Here is an 18,461-nt window from a genome sequence, read left to right as displayed (position 1 = left end):
TACATTTTTGAGGATATATAACCTCACTCATGGTCATGGTCTGCGTTCCTAAAATTCTCCTATTCAGTTTAATGTCATTATATTTGGCCCTGGCAAATGAATTAAGTTCTGATTAGACATCAATGTAATTATTCTCTCCCGTATACATTATTTTCAAAAAAGAAAGGGTTGTGACGGAATGGCCGGCAGTTTGAGCCGAGGAGTTCAGTGGGGCTCACAGCATGGGCAGGAGAACTGTCAGACTAGTCAAGAGAAAAAAGCGTGAAATGGAGAAAAATTGCTCAGTACTCACTTAAAATCCCCACTACATTATAAAAACTAAATTAACAAATGATTGAATCTCAAAAACATGTTTATCAACATTCAAGCAATTATTTAGTCACATATTAACAGTGAAGGAAAAGAGCTCTGCTTGAATAGTGTCCCTAAACAGTTATTTCAAGCAGAAATGACTGGAGAAATTGCTCTGAGCTGATGGAAAAGGGTGCTCTAACCAAGGGCAATTTTACTTAGGGGGAGTGGGAGAGACAGGAATCTGACAGAAAAAAAAGTAGAAGAACTGCCAAGAGCAGATGGAAACAGAAAATAAGGGAGCAGAGAAAGAGAAGACGCACAGCAACACTGCTTCCTCCTCCTTCATCTCCTCCACAGACAGCAGGTAGGAGAAAGCCTTCCAACGCTGGATGAGGATAGCGCTTTTCTTCCTCTCTGCCATGATACCGTGCACCAGAAAATGCAACGAAAAAATGGCCGGAACACAACAACGCCTTCGTGATCTAGCCTCTTGCTTGTGTGTAAAATATACCAGATAGGTATATTTGGAAGAGAAGCTTCAGGAAGCTGAAAAAAGGATTGCTCCTGGAAGTACTGACATTTCAAACAGCTCAGCTTCACATCTAACAATGCATAAAATAAACCCCTCTTTCAAAGGGTCCTTTGCCTAAGTGCTCTCTCACCTGTGCACTGGAGCTGCTTCAATGTCATCTACATGGGGCAAAAGTTGTTGAATTACATCATGAAGTCCAGCTTTGTCTAGGATTATGTCTGTAATGGTAATGCATCATTTACCTGGCCCCATGTGGGGTGAAGTGGTCCACAAAAATGAGCTGTCTAGATAATAATGCATGTATGTAGTGCTTTACAGTTTTCAAGACATTTTCACATACATTATTTCTACTCCTGAGGAAAGCAGGACTGTAATTATTATCCCCATTTTGCAGATAAGAAAACTGAGGCTATTAGAGTCTAAGTAACCACCCAAAGTCATAAAGGCCATAAACAGAGAACTAGAGTTAGAACTTAGATTTTTCTGACTCCAAGTCCAGTGTTTCTTCCATTGCCTTTAAGCACCAAAAATATTTTTAGCCATTCAAAATGGAAATATTAAGGGAAAAACAGTGAACATAACTTGATCTTTCCTTATCAATTCACAGCCATCACTAGGAACATTAGTTGTTGGATCTATTATAACATAGGGGCTACTGAGACAGGTAGGGATATACCCCTCCATAAAATGCCCCCAACTGCCACATTCAGTGAGTTCTTGAGTCACTTTTAGGTCCTCCACTCTTACTGTCATTCGTTAGCTTCTCGCTGCTCATATGTACCTCCCTCTGGCAGTCTTTCAAAGCCCTTCTAGTTAACTGCTTATCTACTACTGGCTGGAAAACTAGAAAATCAAGCTTGTAAAGACTGTGCATAAATTCAGAATGGTAGTAGGCTCTGAGCAAGGACCCAGGAGCTCTCAGATGAGTCAACTACATAAAGCAGGAGCTCCACGTCATTCTAGGCGCACAGAGATGTTTTCTGCTTAACCATCATTTCTCCTCTCTGATAAAGAGAGTTCACGTTGTGAGAGAGACAACTTCCAGAAAAGCGAAGTGTTGCTGCATTCTGAAGAGTCTGTTCTCACTCAAAGTCAGTGGTACCCTGGCGAAGACTGGAATCCTCCAACGCATGGAAAAAACCCGGACATACCCCAGATATTTCCTGATGGTACAAGGTTGAAAGTTATAATGAAATTCTACAAGGAAAACAGAACTCAAGGCTTGAAAGTGCAGAGGTGGTGGAGATATGATGAAAAACTCAGAATTCTATCCCATTTTTCTTCTCAAGGACCACAAATCCTACAATTTCTTAATTTTGTTTTACCTCAAGCACACTAAGAACAGGAAAACCATGACACATGATGGCTTGGAAGAAGCTGTGGCATCAATGAGTTTCCTCATTGGTAAAATGGAGACAGTTACAGTATGAACCTCATAGGGCTGCTGGGACAATTAAATGAGATAATTATGTAAAAGTAAGCATCATATAGTAGGCACTTAATATAACTGTCACTATTATTATTATCATTATCATCATCATCATCATTATTAGGTAGGGGAGAAGAAAATCTACTTTCAGCCAAGTTTTTCAAAAAAGAATTAATTAAGCAGAAACAAAAAACGATTGTGCTGTCCCATTTTACTAAGCGCATCAAAGTAAATTAAGTTTAGGAAACGAGGCAATGCAAAGATTGAAAATAAAGAACTTTTTAAATGCTTCAATCATTATCAAGACAACATTAGCAATAGAGCACTCCAACCACTGTAGCAAAGGGCCCCAGGCTCATTTATGAGGGCAAAGGCTTCCTGCAAATGAAGACATAAACTCCAAATCGAGGCAGTAAGGATTGCTCGTGGAACTGTGCACGTATTTGCAGAAAGCACTCACTGCTTAATACCCCCAATGTGAACTAGTGAAGGAACCCTAAAGAGATTGTGGATCTAGGCCAAGATCAAGATGAGCTATGTTCAATTTCATGTGGTGAAAACAGCTCACATCAAATTTCACAGGAGTGAAGTACTGGAGCAATTTTCTCAACAATTTGTTCTACTGGAATCTTGGGGAGGGGGTGTATTTTAGGGAAAAAGCAACTGTGTCTGCCAATTAAATTCTTTGGAGTACTAAGTAGTTATAAGAAAAAAGTGGATACTCTCTTTTTCTCAGCAATCAGTAATACATCATCTTGTAGCAGTCCCTGATTTTAGTCTTGTCTCTCCAGACAAGGAGACAATCCTACAGAAGGGATTTGGGGCAATGTCTCTACAAACATGGCATAATTGCCTTGAGGTCTAGGACCATGTTTTATTTTGTTCTTATGGGGTTTATTTTTTCTAAGAGTGAAGCAGGAAAAGAATAAGAAGAGAGAATGAAACAAGTTAAAGAATGAGTACATATGGTGACAAGGTAGAAGTCACCGGCAATGAGTTCAGACATTAGTTTTCTCCATGTTCCTTTGCCAGGGCTGTCCTTCTGCCTGTCCCCACAATTTGAGAAATAATATACTTATATGTATGTGTGTGTGTGTGTGTGTATGAGAGAGAGAGAGAACTAGTAGGTGCTGCCGCCCTACTCTCTACCCTCTGTTCACAAGACAAGCGTTCAGCTTCCATTCTATAGCAGCCATATCTGGAAGCTAATCCAATCAAAATCTTGTCAAAACTTCCTTTCTCTCCTAGTCTTCTGCTGTTCCAGAACTAGAAAACACAACATGCAAAATGCAGAACTGGACAGAGATGTGAATGCTGACATGCAAGGCCCTCAGATAGACAGCCACGTCAGCTACTCTTCACGCTAGAATACCAGCGTGATCACTCCACCACCCCCATCCAGCCAGGCAATGGTAAGATAACATCTGTGGGCTTGGTTATTCTGGGAATGAAACAAATCACAAATACTCCATTCTAGAAAAGCACCTCCACAGCCCATAGAGTAAGATTCAGCCCTCCACTTCAACTCGATCCTCATGTCACATCACTTCTCATCACCCTACTTTCAGCCAGTAGATCAGCTCCAAAATCAATCTAAGAAGTACATGAATGGTACATGTATTTTTAAAATGAGCTTAAATTATTCATTCTTTTGCCAAATTGTTAGTCTCAACAAACTCTTCACAAGAGTCTGACTGCATAAATAGGTTAACAAATACTTCAAGCTTCCGTATTATACTTCATATAATCAACCCAACATCCCGAGGCTTTGACCCAAGAAACTGTTGTGAATGTATGTTTTATTAGCTAATTTGAATAATTTTCTCAGCTAATTCTAAGTATTTCATTATAATATGCAAAATAAGCTATAATCAACCCACCTTACAATTCAAACAGGTTAATTCTTATAAAGGTGCCATAAATCTAAAGATTTCGAATGTCAAGTAGTAAGAAGTGTTATTTTTCTATCTGACCCCAATTCTCTCCTTGTGGGATAAGAAAAAGGCAGCTGATTCCATCTGCTTAAGGAAGGATAGAAGAAAGCCCCAATATCCATAATTAACTTTCTTTCACAGGACGTGGCATAATGAGGTAGTTAAAAGCATATACTCTGAGGGCCAGGCCAACTGGGTTGAAATCCTACTTTCCCCATTTATTAGTTGTGTGACCTGCGGCAAGTTACTTAACCATTCTGTGCCTTGAGTTTTCATCCATAAAATGGGGAACCTAATAATACTACTTACTTCATAGGGTTTATTGTGAGGATTAAATGAATTAATATATGTAAAACACTTAAAAGAGTACCTAGCACATAATGCTATATAAGTGTTTGCTCTCATCACTACCATCATCCTCCTAGCTGGGTCTCTGAATCAAGGGAGATACTCCCCATCCAGCCATGACAGTCCTACAAGTTAATAAGGAGAAATGTAATTTCCTACCCATTCTGGCAACACCACAACAGCTATCTTTTACAGTCATACACAGGTGTAGTAAGAACTGAGACTCAGAAAAAGAGAAAGGATAAGCACTCACACAAATGAGAAAATGTAGAGCCATTAAGCCAGTTTTTCCCACTTAAATGGAAATAGTCCCAGTGGTCAGAAAGAGTTTGTGCATGTTCCACAAATATCCAACTAACTCCTGGAAAAAACTGGTATTTAAGTAAACATTTTTGTTTTTTAAACAAGTTTTATGGGCTAGTGGAGGGAAAGTACCATTTATTCCTTCTTCAGAGATTTCATCCTTTACATACTGGTAAACAGAATGTCCTTAGACAATGATTTTTGACAATACCCACCTTTCCAAAGATTGTAATGCAGCTTCTCTAAAAACCATGTTTTTCCTTAACCAGAATCTCTCACTGGGAGGTTTGTTTGGTTTTTTTTTTTTAATTTTAATTTTTATTTATATTTTGGATGTGTTCGGTCTTCATTGCTGCATGCAGGCTTTCTCTAGTTGTGGCGAGCTGGGGCTACTCTTCGTTGCCGTGCGTGGGCTTCTCATGGCAGTGGCTTCTCTTGTTGCAGAGCACAGGCTCTAGGCACGCGGGCTCAGTAGTTGTGGCTTGCGGGCTCAGTAGCTGTGGTGTACGGGCTTAGTTGCTCCACAGCATGTGGAATCTTCCCGGACCAGGGATCAAACCCGTGTCCCCTGCATTGGCAGGCGGATTCTCAACCACTGCACCACCAGGGAAGTCCCTCACTGGGAGGTTTTTATAACAAGTATTAATGTTGGAATGGTAATTTATAAATCATACTTAGCATTTGAAAGCCCAGTGCCCAAATAATGATGCCATTGAGCAGCACATCTCAAATGATCCCCAGAACTCACCTTGGAAAACTGCAGCATTCTGAATAATTAAGAACTTGAGCTCCATACTTGCAGACTGAAGCAGTTGTTCCATGTTCAATCGTGCTGTTAGTTGGTATTTTTCTTCCATCTTTCTTGAGCAGCACGTTGGGCCCTTGGGGAGACATACTTGCAAATCTGATCCTGAAACAAACAAGTTTTTCATGTTTCAGTAAGCACAGTGTCTCTCTCTCTCTCACACACACACACATATACAGGAGGCAAACAAGGCAAAACAATGCATTTCTTTTAAAATACAGTAAAATCTTGATTATCCAAAATCAGCGTTTACCTTAACTAATCCCTGCTTTCTCCCAATTATCTTTATGACTGATTCTTTTTGAATAACCGTAAGAATTAATTGCCTAGGTTTGACTCATAAATGCTGTATAAACTAATTTATAGCACAAAGTATACATCACTGAACACCAATATTTAATTTGTCTGTTAAAAGACTAATCTTCACTCCTACAATTTCTTTTTCTTGATTATAATTTATGAATGAAAACACAACCAAGAAGCCACTTTCAAACTTCCAGTTATGATTTCCCAATGAAATGTATGTCTGGCCAATCCAATGTCACTAACATTAACATTCAATCACCAAAATCCCTCACAACTCTTTAACAATTCTAGCTGTAGCACAAATGCCAACCTCCTGTTCCTCTGAATTCCTGAGCTCCCTTATGATGCAGAATGCTTTTTTATTTCTGTATCTCGATAAAGGTCTGCCAAATGAATAATCTTCTTGATTATTCCAAAGTTAGGGAATCCGAACCTCTTCTCAGTCCTCAACCAATGTGACCCTTTGCAGTCCTCACAGTTAACCAATCCCTCCTTAAAACACTCCCCCCACCCTGCTTTAGTGAACCTACCCAGTTCACTAAACCTATCCACACACACCCCATACACCCCCCACAACTGCTATGGCTTATATATATATATATATATATATATATATATATATATATATATTTATTTATTTATTTATTTTATTTATTTATTTTGGCTGCGCTGGGTCTTCACTGCTGCTCACAGGATCTTTTAGTTGTGGCATGCAGACCCTTAGTTGTGGCATGCAGGTGGGATCTAGTTCCCTGACCCAGGCCCCCTGCATTGGGAGTGCGGAGTCTTACCCGCTGGACCACCAGGGAAGTCCCACTATGGCTATTCTTATCTATCTTTTCTTACTTCCTCTTCCTCTGTTGTTGTTGACCCTCTTTCTCATTCTACATCTCTGCCCAACCCCAATGATCTTACCTAACCCCTGTAATTGCTGAACTCTCTAATCCTGCCTTCACCTTTCTTCTGAGCTCCAAAATCCCACATTTTCAACTACTCTGTGGGAATCTCAAATTCAGCAGACCCCAAACTGAACTCAATATATCCCATATAAACACACACAAAGTTACGTCTCCTGTATTCTGTGCCTCAGTTAATTTAAGATTATCGTCCACCAAGTTTTCCCATAATAAAAACCCCTTCTGTTGTTTTCAGCTCTTCGCTGGTGACTCAACACACTTCTGTATCCATGGAAGTCATCAGCATATAAAAGAAAATTGAAGCCATGGGAGTAGGTGAGAGTCATTCAACAAATATTTTATTGGGTATCCACTATGTGACAAGCACTGTGGATACAGCAGTCTGTGAAGTCCCTGCCCTCGTGGAGCTTATATTCTTGGAGACAACAAACTACATATGTAAGGTCAAGCAGTGATAAGTACTACAGAGAAAATAAAACTAAGTAAGGAAGGGAAAACAAACTGTGGTATACACACACAATGGAATACTACTCAGCCATACAAAGAAATAAACTATTGATACATGCCACCACATGGATGAACCCCGAAAACATTATGCTCGGTGAAAGAAACCAAATTTTAAAAATTACATACTGTATGGTTCCATCTAGAAAGTGAAAATTAATCTATGGTGACAGAAAGCAGTTCAGCGGTTGTTGGCGGAGATGAAGACGTTCAGCAGGTGAGAGTGAGGAAATTTGGGGGAGTGATAGATATGTTCATTATTTTGATTGTGATGATTGTTTCATGGCTGTAAATATATGTCAAATTTATCAAACTGTACCCTTAAAATATGTATAGCTTATGGTATGTCAATTATACCTCAATATAGCTGCTGTTTTTTAATGTTTAAAAGACAAAGGTAGATAGGGAATGTGGTGATTGCAGGGACGCTTCTATTTATGTAGGGTAATCAGGGATGGCTTCTTTCAGAAGGTGACATTTGAGGAGAAATGAGGGAAACAACGGAGAGTCCCAAGATTTTATATCCTCTACTAATACTAGCAAATATTAGGGCTCAGTACATATTTAAGTCCAATCTCCTTCTTCTTCTGTAACTCCTGTTTTACTCAAACTTTCCCTTCAATAAGCATTTGTTGAGCTCTTCTGTGGTGGCCATGAAAATGTGCATCTCAGACCTCCTACCGCAGGGAGTATAACTGACGAACGGTCCCAGCTGCTGTGCTCTAAATTCAACACCATGTTGTGCCCAGGCCACAACCCCTAGGGGCTGCTCCCAGCCAATGACTGAGCATGGCAAAGATGCCAAGTCCTGTGAGACACAGGACTTTGCTGACAGGCATTTTGGCTTGAGGACTCCCCACTGACCTTGACAAAACTTTCTTAAAACTGTACTGCAGTTTACATTCTCTCTACTCAACCTTCCTTCCTTCCCTCCCTCCTCCACAGGGGTCAGACCTACACCACAGTCGAATGGCTCATTTCCTTCCCAAGTGTTTTCCCCAAGAAACTTCTTGCACATCTAGTGCTATATTGGCATCTGCTTCTCAGAAGACCCAGTCTAACATATCTTCTGTGTGCCAAGCACTGTGCTACATGGTAGAGGTACAGCTTTCAACAAGAGAGACGTGGTCCTTATCCCAAGGAGCACACTGTCTAGAGGGGTTAACAGAGATGAATACCTAGTGCATATAACTGGGTGCGATAAAGCGGCGTAGTTAGCTAGGATGACAAAACATGTATATGGGATATCCCCCCAAGGGGGGACACCCCCAAAGTTCCATAAAGTCCTTGGCAAAGTAAGCTTTCATAATAAACATCAAATCTTACTGAAGTGAGTCTAGAAAGAATATTCAGACGTTTTAGCTTTTCAATGACTGAGGTGTTTTTTTTTTTTTTAAAAAAAAAAAAAAAGGTTTGGGGAACTAGTTAGCCCTAAGTTACCAGAAAATTTACTTTTGTTACAATCTCTGATTTCCCTAGGAATTCCAGTTATCATGGCCCTAACGTATGTGTCCAAGTTTTCTAAATTTAGGAATGAAATTCATCAAGTTCAACCTCACAGTATTGACTCCAAGCTCTCCACTTCCTCCTCCTCAAGGGAGCTGCTGACAAAAGTAGTAAAGGAGAGCATGGATAATGCGTATCACCAAACCTAACCCAGTACTGCAGTTTATAGTACTGGATGGAAAGGTGACGTTTAATGTGTCAAAATACAATTTGCGGTCTGGAGACGCAGAGTTCAGATTTATCTCCTATAAATGTCAATCTCATATACAAGCCTTAAACCGATTTTAAATAGGGTCTAAGCTCAAAGGCTTTATGATTATCTTCAGAAAAAGAAAAAAAAACAGAGCTAGTTCTAGCTCACTGTCTTCTTTCCACATGAGGTTACAAAATGTAATGCCATTCTAGAAGTAGAAACTGATTCAGTTTATTGGACCAAGTAGGGAAAGAGTCCCCTTGGGGACAAGTGGCTAATCTAGATTTATTTAAACAAGGGTAGTTGGGACACATGTGTAGATATGAAAAATCCTATATAGCAGGTACTTTCCAAACACCAATTTATTTTCTTAGTAAACTGATGCCTAAATAGTGTGTGGTTTAAAATACCTGTATTTGCATACATTCATAAAATTAAGCGTTATAGATAAAATTCTTTGTGTTGCTAAATTTCCATTGGTGATGATTTCCTGTTTTCAAGAATGGTAGGGTTTATTTGGCAGGGTGGCTGTTAGTACTGTTCTAACTCCCAGCAGCTCTAGCTAGTGGGAGTTATAATAGGGCTCAGATCTTTTCTTTGTGAAGTGCTGTGAGTTACTTACATCTTAGAAGGTAACAAACTGCCACTCAATGTACCAACAGAAGCCCAGGAATGACTCTTTAAATGACCACGACGCCAGTTTGGTTTGCCTTAATATGATAATTCATGAAGTAACTTAGAGCATGCATAGGGGTACCCCTTCCCTGAGTTGGTCAAGTCTCATCATTGTATAAACTCCTACTACCTCAGGAATTCGGTTAGCCAAAATCTTTAAAGGACTAAAACCTCAAATGAGAACTTATGGGAAAACATGTCAGATGTCATGAAGAAAGGTACGTGTTATATCCAAATATAAGAAATGTAGGGCTTCCCTGGTGGCGCGGTGGTTGAGAGTCCGCCTGCCGATGCAGGGGACACGGGTTCGTGCCCCGGTCCGGGAAGATCCCACATGCCACGGAGCGGCTGGGCCCGTGAGCCATGGCCGCTGAGCCTGTGCATCCGGAGCCTGTGCTCCGCAAGGGGAGAGGCCACAACAGTGAGAGGCCCGCGTAACAAAAAAAAAACAAAAAACAACAACAACAAAAAAAAGAAATGTATATATAGCAATATTTATCCTCCCACCAACTTATCACAGCCTGGTTAATCAATAAACCAGTATAATTGATCTGGGGGCTAAGAGTTAGCTATAGATTTGAGGACATAAAACATCTATAAACTGATAAGAATTCACGATTTCCAAACCAGGAAGGAGAGAACTAAATGCCAAAGGGAAAAACATTTTAAGTAAATTTCATATAACTCACAGGCCAGCTTAAAATAAGCCTCAGTACATGATAGCGTAAGGAACGAAGTGGGCCAGGAGAGCTAGACACACCTATATGAAATGACAAAAATGAAATATAACCATTTTAATGCATGAACATGCCCATGAAAGAAACAAGACAGAAAGAACACACAAAACAGAAAGAAATAGAGAAGGAATTTAGAGGGGAATCCTCATCAACAAAACAAAGAATTACTCTGGGAACCAAATCCCAAGTGGGATGAATAAAAAGTAGAACCGAGGGCAAATGACTAAGGAGGTATACTGAGAACTGGTACATACTTGTGTGAATAAAAGCAGAAAGGCCAATTCAAGAAATAAGATGTAACTTACAAAAGACATAGTAAGCAGCAAAGCATTCTTTAAGTATGTCAGGAACAAAAGAAGGTTAAGGGAAAATAGCTCCTTTATTAGATGGGAAGGAAAAGTAATCACCGACCACACTCGTCAAAGAGGTGCTCACATTTTTTTTTTTTTTTGTAAAAATGGAAATGGGAATAGAGACAAGCACTATAGCCTGGGATGGAGATAAGGAGAAGACTTAGCAATTGACTATTCGAATGAGTCAGAAAGGTTCAACTCTTTAGGGCTTAATAAGTTGCATTCCCAGATGCTAAAAAAAAAATTAACTGAAGTCATTACAGGGCTGCTAGTTCCCATTTATTCTGGAGGATTAAAAAGTACCTTCATACTATAATCTCCTCTCCTAGATTTTTAGTTGCTGGAGAGCAGAGAATGACTCCCATCTCCTTTGGGATGCCCCGGCGATCTCAGCCAGCCCTGTGCATGTAGTGGTGCATTAATGAGGGCTGCAGACTGAGAACACAGAAAGAACACTTTCTGTCTATCTGATCTAAAAAGGAGGAGTGGAGACAGATGACCCTGAAAATGTTACATCTGTATGCTTTGATCTTGGAAAAATATATTAAAATACCACAAAAATCAATTTCCAAACATCTTGAAGATTCACAAACAGATGTTTCGCTTGAAGAAACTATAAAGTAATTTATTTCTAGTTATTTTGAGACAATGTCTTGCTTGCACAGTGGGCCCAGTTCTGGGTCTTACAACTGAGAAGAGACATTTGAGTTATGGAAGCTTTTCTCTGGAGGATTATTCCCATGTGTATCCAAGCTGGGCACCCTTACCAGTTGCTTTCCCTTCCAGAGGCTAAATCACAGGTGGTCCACCGAAAGCTCCCTCCTGATGTGTACTCTTGTGTAAGGGGATCTCTTAGGTTTGGCTACCTGTGTCCTTGCCTGCTTGACCTATAACACAGACTCTCTCCTTTGGGCCTAGTTCTTAGTCTTTTTGGCTCCATTCAAGGACTTGACATTTTAGACTGCTTCTGGTTACCCTTAGCCGCCTCCACCAGGACTGGGACTTCAGTTCCTCTCTGCCATGCCAGTCACAGGTGCACCACACTCACTTGGAGACCCCATTCCAGGCCTGAGCTCTGTCCCTAATTGGAAGAGGACAGTGAACACTATATATGAGGCTGTTTAATTGTATCTGTTCTATTGGATTTTATTCCAAGTCAGTAAGTACTAACGGCCTGGAGGCCAGCATCATGGTAGGCAAAACACTTATGGTCCCTCTGGTCAAGTAGCTTACAATTTAGTCCTAGCCCCACCACTTACTAGCTTGCAACCAAGGGTAGATTATTTAACCTCTACAGGCCTTTTCGTCCCTATTATCAATACCACTTACCTTGCAGAGTTGTTGCAAGGACTGAGTGAGATTATGCATGTAAAGCTCTTAGCCTACTTGGTACAAGGTAAATATTCAATATATGTTAAGTAAAATTAAAATAAACAAAAAACAAATTCATGCTAAGAGACCAGACTTTCACACACAAAAATAGCTAGAGAACAGTAAAAGCTGATATATGGTTAGGTGACAAAATATGCAGTATATTTTCTGAGGTGACAGAAATAGTCTATATTTTAATTGGGGTGGTAGTTACATGGGTATATAAAGTTGTCAAAACTCAGTAAATTCTTCACTCAAAATGAGTGTACTTTATTATGTATAAATTATATTTCAATAAAGTGGAATTTTCAAATATGTAATATAGACAACATTTGCTGGATAAGTAAATGCTCACCAGAGGCTCTAGGGGTCAAAGAAGACTTCCAGGAGGAGGCAGGGCTTGAGCTACACGGTAAAAGATGAGAAGGCCAATGGGTGAAATGCATTTGGCACCTGTGGAATAGTGGGGCAAAAATAACCTGCCTAGAGAGAAGCTAGAATCTGGGGTATAGCTAACTTATCAGGCAAGATGGGCCAGAGTCTGAAGGGCCTTGAATGCAGACAAAAGACTATGGGCTTGACTCCATGGACAATAAAGAACCACTGTTGAGTCTCAAGCAGAGGCATGATATGATGAAGGGTGCTGTTTAGGAAGATTAGTCTTACAGCTTGAAATTGGGAAATGAGCTAAATAACCCCTCAAGGTCACTTCCAGCCCTCCGATTCTCCAATTACCTTTATTATGTTCTATATGTTGGTTATTTTACTACACTGCAATTTTAGCTAATGACTATAAATTGTCAAAAATCACATTTAAAGGCACGCTAAAGAACAGAAGAAGTATTAATGTAGACCTTGATCCTTATACTTTTCTAAAAGCAGATAGAACATATTCAAACAGCAACAGAAGAGACTAAATTGTCAGGGCTCAGTAACAATGAAAACTGAAATATTTTCCCTATATATACGCACGCGTGTGTGTGTGTGTGTATGATGATTTCACACATTTTATTGCCAAGGTCTGCTTTATGAATGGCAGATTTTTTTGCTAACAAACCTATGCTGTGCTAAAAATAATAATGTAATATTATCATTAAAGTAATACTAAACAAAGGAATGAATGATATCCAAAACTGGTTTGCTTCATGACTTATAGGGAAAATAATAGATGCCTATTAGAATTATCCAAAGGATTAAGTGCAGGTTGCTCTACAAATGAACGAAAAAATAACATATCAACCATTTCTAAAAGGTTTTTTTTTAACAGAGGACAAGCCAATTTGCCATCCAGAAATATTAACTAATTTCCTTAGCATATAACAGTGACTTGCTATTAGAACGGTGCCTTTTCCCCTAATTAATCATTATCTAAATCAAATCTTACATGCTCATTAATTTCTTACTAATCAAGATAGGAATACAGATGAAAGAAATGGTTGCATTTGAAACCAGTGGGGAAAGTGAGGATTGCTGGTGGAAGAAATCGTCTTAGGGAACCCAGATGAAGGTTACCCTTCTGTTATTTAGCCTGAAAGAACATGACCTTGCAGAGGGCACACCTGGGTATCACGAGCTCAGACTTTAAATCAAAGATCATGCCTGGGGCCGTGACAGACTCTGCCTCTGTAAAAGGCAGGCCAAAATGTCGCTACCACACTGGAGTACTGGGAGTTTAAAGCAACCCTGGAGATAAGCCTGAGAACTAAAGAACGAATTACCTTTATCTCTACTGCCAACTGTCAATTAACTGCATATCATTTCATGCCCAGTAAAGGTTGAATCCCTAGATCACTACACTCTCCCACAAAGAGGTTCTTTCTGGACCACATTCCCAAGCAGCAGTCAAACATGTGCTCTGGGAACACAGATTCACTGATTACATTCAGCCTGCCAAAGTGGTGAACAATTCATTCATACAACATTTACAGAATGCCTACTTTGTGCTAGGGTCTCTGCCCAACCCAAGGAATACAGTAATGAACAGGACACAGTCCCTGCCCTGGGGTTCACAGATTGGTCCAGGAAATGGACTCCCAAACTATCAATAACTAGAAATTTCTAGGTCACTCTGGACACCTCATTCACCCTCATCCCCTATAGCCAACTGTCACTAAATCCTACTGGTTATGCTTTTTAAATATCCCTCATCATTCATCTCCTTTCCATCCTTGCCTCATCACCTCACCTCTTTTCACTTGGAAAACTATTACAGCCTCTAAACTGGCCTTCCTGCCTCTACCCTCTCTTCCACCCAAGCCAGAGAGAAATGTTGCTAAAGTACATATCTGATCACATCGTTCTCCTTAAAAACGGAGCAGAGCTTCCCTGGTGGCGCAGTGGTTGAGAGTCCGCCTGCCGATGCAGGGGACGCGAGTTCGTGCCCCGGTCCGGGAAGATCCCACGTGCCACGGAGCGGCTGGGCCCATGAGCCATGGCCGCTGAGCCTGCGCGTCCAGAGCCTGGGCTCCGCAACGGGAGAGGCCACAACAGTGAGAGGCCCGCGTACCGCAAAAAAAAAAAAAAAAAAAAAAACCAGAGCAAAGACACAGGCGTGTGAAAGTGGGTGGCATATACAGGCTTTGCCAAGGAACCTGGTAAGGCTAGAGGGAAAAGTGAGCTGGTGGAAAGTGGCTGGGGCCGTATAAGGAGGAGTATGTGAGCCCCGCCACCAGATGATTCCTAGTTACCTTTGGCTATTTTCTGTTTGTTTTCTTTTTACATTTTTTTCCAGCTTTCCTGAGGTATAATTGACTCTGAGTTATTTTTGGATTGGATTCTCACAGGAGAGAGTGTTCGCGGGGGCAGAGATGCACTCCACAAGCTTTCTGTCCTTTGAATTCCCATAGCACTCCGCATCCTTTATAAAGACACTTCTCACACTCTCTAACTTGCATCATGGTTACATTTGCATGCCTTATCTTCACTACATTTAAGTTCCTTCAGGGAAAGACCCTTGACTGACTTATCTTTGTATCTCAAGGGGCTCGCTGATGGTTTTGGCTTGATGCCCTCCCCTTTGACTTGGAAACAATGCCAGAACTTCAAGAGAGTTCAGTTTTAAGGGAACCAGGTCAGATTAATTGATGCTAATAGAGCAACTCATAGAAGAACAGTATTCCAGGAAAAATAAAGAATCCTCAGAGCCCAAAATGGAGCTCTCTCTCACCTCCTCTTCTCCCTTCGTCTCTTCCCTCCACCCTGTCCCCCCCACACACATTACTTAGACAGGGTAAAAACCCTAATAAAAACAAAATTGGGTTGGAGGATATGCCAGTTGGGAAAAAGAATCTTTTATTTATCTATCTATCTATCTATTTATTTATGGCTGCATTGGGTCTTTGCTGCTGCAGGCGGGCTTTCTCTAGTTGCGGCGAGCGGGAGCTACTCTTCGTTGCGGTGTGCGGGCTTCTCATGGCAGTGGCCTCTCATGTTGCGGAGCACAGGCTATAGGCGTGCAGCCTTCAGGAGTTGTGGCTCGCGGGCTCTAGAGCGCAGGCTCAGTAGTTGTGGCACACAGGATTAGTTGCTCCACGGCATGTGGGATCTTCCCGGACCAGGGCTCGAACCCGTGTCCCCTGCATTGGCAGGTGGATTCTTAACCACTGTGCCACCAGGGAAGTTCCGGGCTAAAGAATCTTTTAGAATTCTGCCAGAGGGACTAAACCAAGGCAATTTTCCTGTCTCTCCCTAGTCACTCTTTCACTAATTGTTATTCTACTCAGATAAGTAGCGGAGATCCCATCTTTTAGGAGATATATAATTTTTATTTTTCAGATACAATATTCAAATACGCAGACCTGAAGCATAGCTGAGAATTTCAACACCCTAGGCCCAATCTAAGTGCTAGGCCATTTCCCCTGTGTATGAAATCACATCGTGGGTGGGGGAAAAGAACCCTTCCCTACCAAGAGTAAAGTGTTATTATCTGTTCTGCTACCAAATCAGCTGTGTGACTCAACCAAATACCTTTTCAGATCTGGGCCTGACTAGATGACCATGCAGACAATTTCAGATCTGAGAGTCTGCTTCCAACTATAGGTCAATCAATAGTCACTAAGCCCATTCTAGACTAGGCATTGCGAGGACACAAAAGAAGCAAAGGACCTGCCTCTGCCCTTCTAAGAAGGCTCTGTCAATAGCACTTGACAATAGCTATACATGAACATGGATATGAGGCCAAGGCAAAGACCAAAAACTCAGCCTTTTCAGTGCTTCACCCCATGTAATAACCACATTCCCTTTTATATACCCCTTTGTCTCCAGAGGCCAACTAATGTCAGATAGCTTCCTGATGGATGGCACGCAATAGCAAAGGGAAGGACACTGGAATCAGACCAGGTTGTGAATCCCAGCTTCACCACGTAACAGCTGTGTGATCTTAGGCAAGTTACTGAATCTCTGAGCCTCAGCTTCCTTATCTATAAAACGGGAACAATAACACCTACCTCTCAAGGTGGTTGTGAGAATTAAACTCTTATTTAATGTTTCCCAAACACGTGCCTTCATTTCCTGCTTCCCTCTTTTGTTCATGCTATTTCTGTCCCAGGAGTGCTCTTCCCCTAGCTTCAGCTATTAAAACCTTCTCATCCATAAGGTCTCTCTCAACTGTCTCTTTCATAATGTTTGTCTCTCCTCCACCAGGTACACTCTCCACCAAATAAACCCCGGGAGCTGTCAACTCTGTGAATTTTCAGCACACTTTGTACTTCTAATACTGCATTTTGCAATCTAGCTTTTATAGCTATTGTTATACTTTTATTACCCTTACCATTAAATTGTAAGTTTCTGTAGGCAGGAACAATACCTTGGCCATCTTTGTATTTCCTGACATGGCATAGTACCCGGAATATAGTAGACACTCAATTAATGCTCGTTGAATGGATGAACAAATACTCAACAGTTAGACCCTGCTTCCTATAGACAGTAAGCTCCTTATGTCTTGAGGCATTCAAGCATAATTTGGGTAGCAATGTCAGAGATACCACAAAAGGGACTCCTGCACTATGTAGCATTCTGTGCCTGGTGACCTCCAACGTTCCTTTCTCTCTGTGTTTCCATGAAGACCACACTCTAACTCACTAATCTCTTTACATGCCAAGACTGTCACTGCCACAAATGTTAGAACTGGTCCTTTTGTCATAAGCAAGTGTGACAGTATTTCTTCAGAGAATGTCTCATCTGTGACAACTATATATTTACCGTTCTGCATGCAAGTTGTACCTAAAACTCAGTATACCTGACCGTAAAAAGGCAGTCTTTTGCTTCACAGATGTCTCTGGCTTCTAAAACTCCCTGTGCCTGATGTTTCTGCAAACCACAAAGACTAGGTAGAAGGCTACGGTAGATTGAAAGCACACCATCACCTTGATCCTACAAGTCCTGTGAAAAGGTTTTTCAAGTGACTAATAAGCAATGATTGCCTTCTTATGGCTAAAGTGTTTACAAAAATATTTTTTAAGAAAAAACATCCAATAAGGCCATGAGTTAAAGACACAAAGTCCATGCTGAATAATAATACGGTAGCCTATTCAGTTTCAGAACTCTTCTTCTGATCCAGAGTGACTAGGTAAGTCATTCCACTCCCCAGGTCCTTGATTTAACCATTTAGAAAGTGGGTTAACAGCAGTTGCCACCCACATCCCTTTCAGGAAACACACTGAAATTTTGTAACCAACTTTAAGCTTCCCTAGAACAAGTTCCCCTTAGAGTAGAGAGCTCTGGTAAATCGGGATGATTCAAGAGGCCCAGAAAGTTCTCTTCTGTAGTGGACTGAATGGTGCCCCCCAAGAAGATTATGTCCATGTACTAACCCCTAGAACCAGTGAATGTGACCTTATTTGGAAAAAAAGGGTCTTGCAGATGTAATTAAATGAAGGATCTCAAGATGAGGTCATCCTGGATAATCCAGGTGGGCCCTAAATCCCATGACATGTCCTTAGGAATGACACACAGAGGAGAGACACAGGAAGAATAGAAGGCCATGTGAAGACAGAGGCAGACATTGGAAGGATGCAGCCACAAGCCAAGGCAGGCCTGGAGCCAAGAGAAGCTGGAAGAGGCCAGGAAGGATTCTCCTAGAGCCCTTGGCGGGAATGCAGCCCTGCTGACACCTTGATTTTGTACTTCTGGCTGCCAGAACTGTGAGATAATAAATTCAGTTGTTTTAAGCCACCAAATTTCAGGTAATTTGTTATGGCAGCCCTGGGAAACTAGTACACCCTCTCTCTCCCACCTATAAGTACCTGCCTAGTAAT

At 41.0% G+C, this 18,461-nt stretch overlaps 1 protein-coding gene across 1 annotated transcript in view; it reads right to left on the bottom strand.

Moving 5' to 3' along the window:
- GPC3 (glypican 3) overlaps positions 1–18,461 on the bottom strand; it is a 439,275-nt gene that overhangs the window by 401,033 nt on the left and 19,781 nt on the right. Inside the window, exon 2 of the mRNA XM_081222401.1 lies at positions 5,589–5,750. Coding sequence (XP_081078527.1) covers positions 5,589–5,750 — 162 coding nt within the window. The remainder of the gene's footprint in view (positions 1–5,588; positions 5,751–18,461) is intronic.

This window comes from Mesoplodon bidens (genome assembly GCF_964165515.1).
Source record: "Mesoplodon bidens genome assembly, chromosome: X".
NCBI lineage: Eukaryota > Metazoa > Chordata > Mammalia > Artiodactyla > Ziphiidae > Mesoplodon > Mesoplodon bidens.
This window is presented reverse-complemented; position numbering and strand designations above follow the sequence as displayed.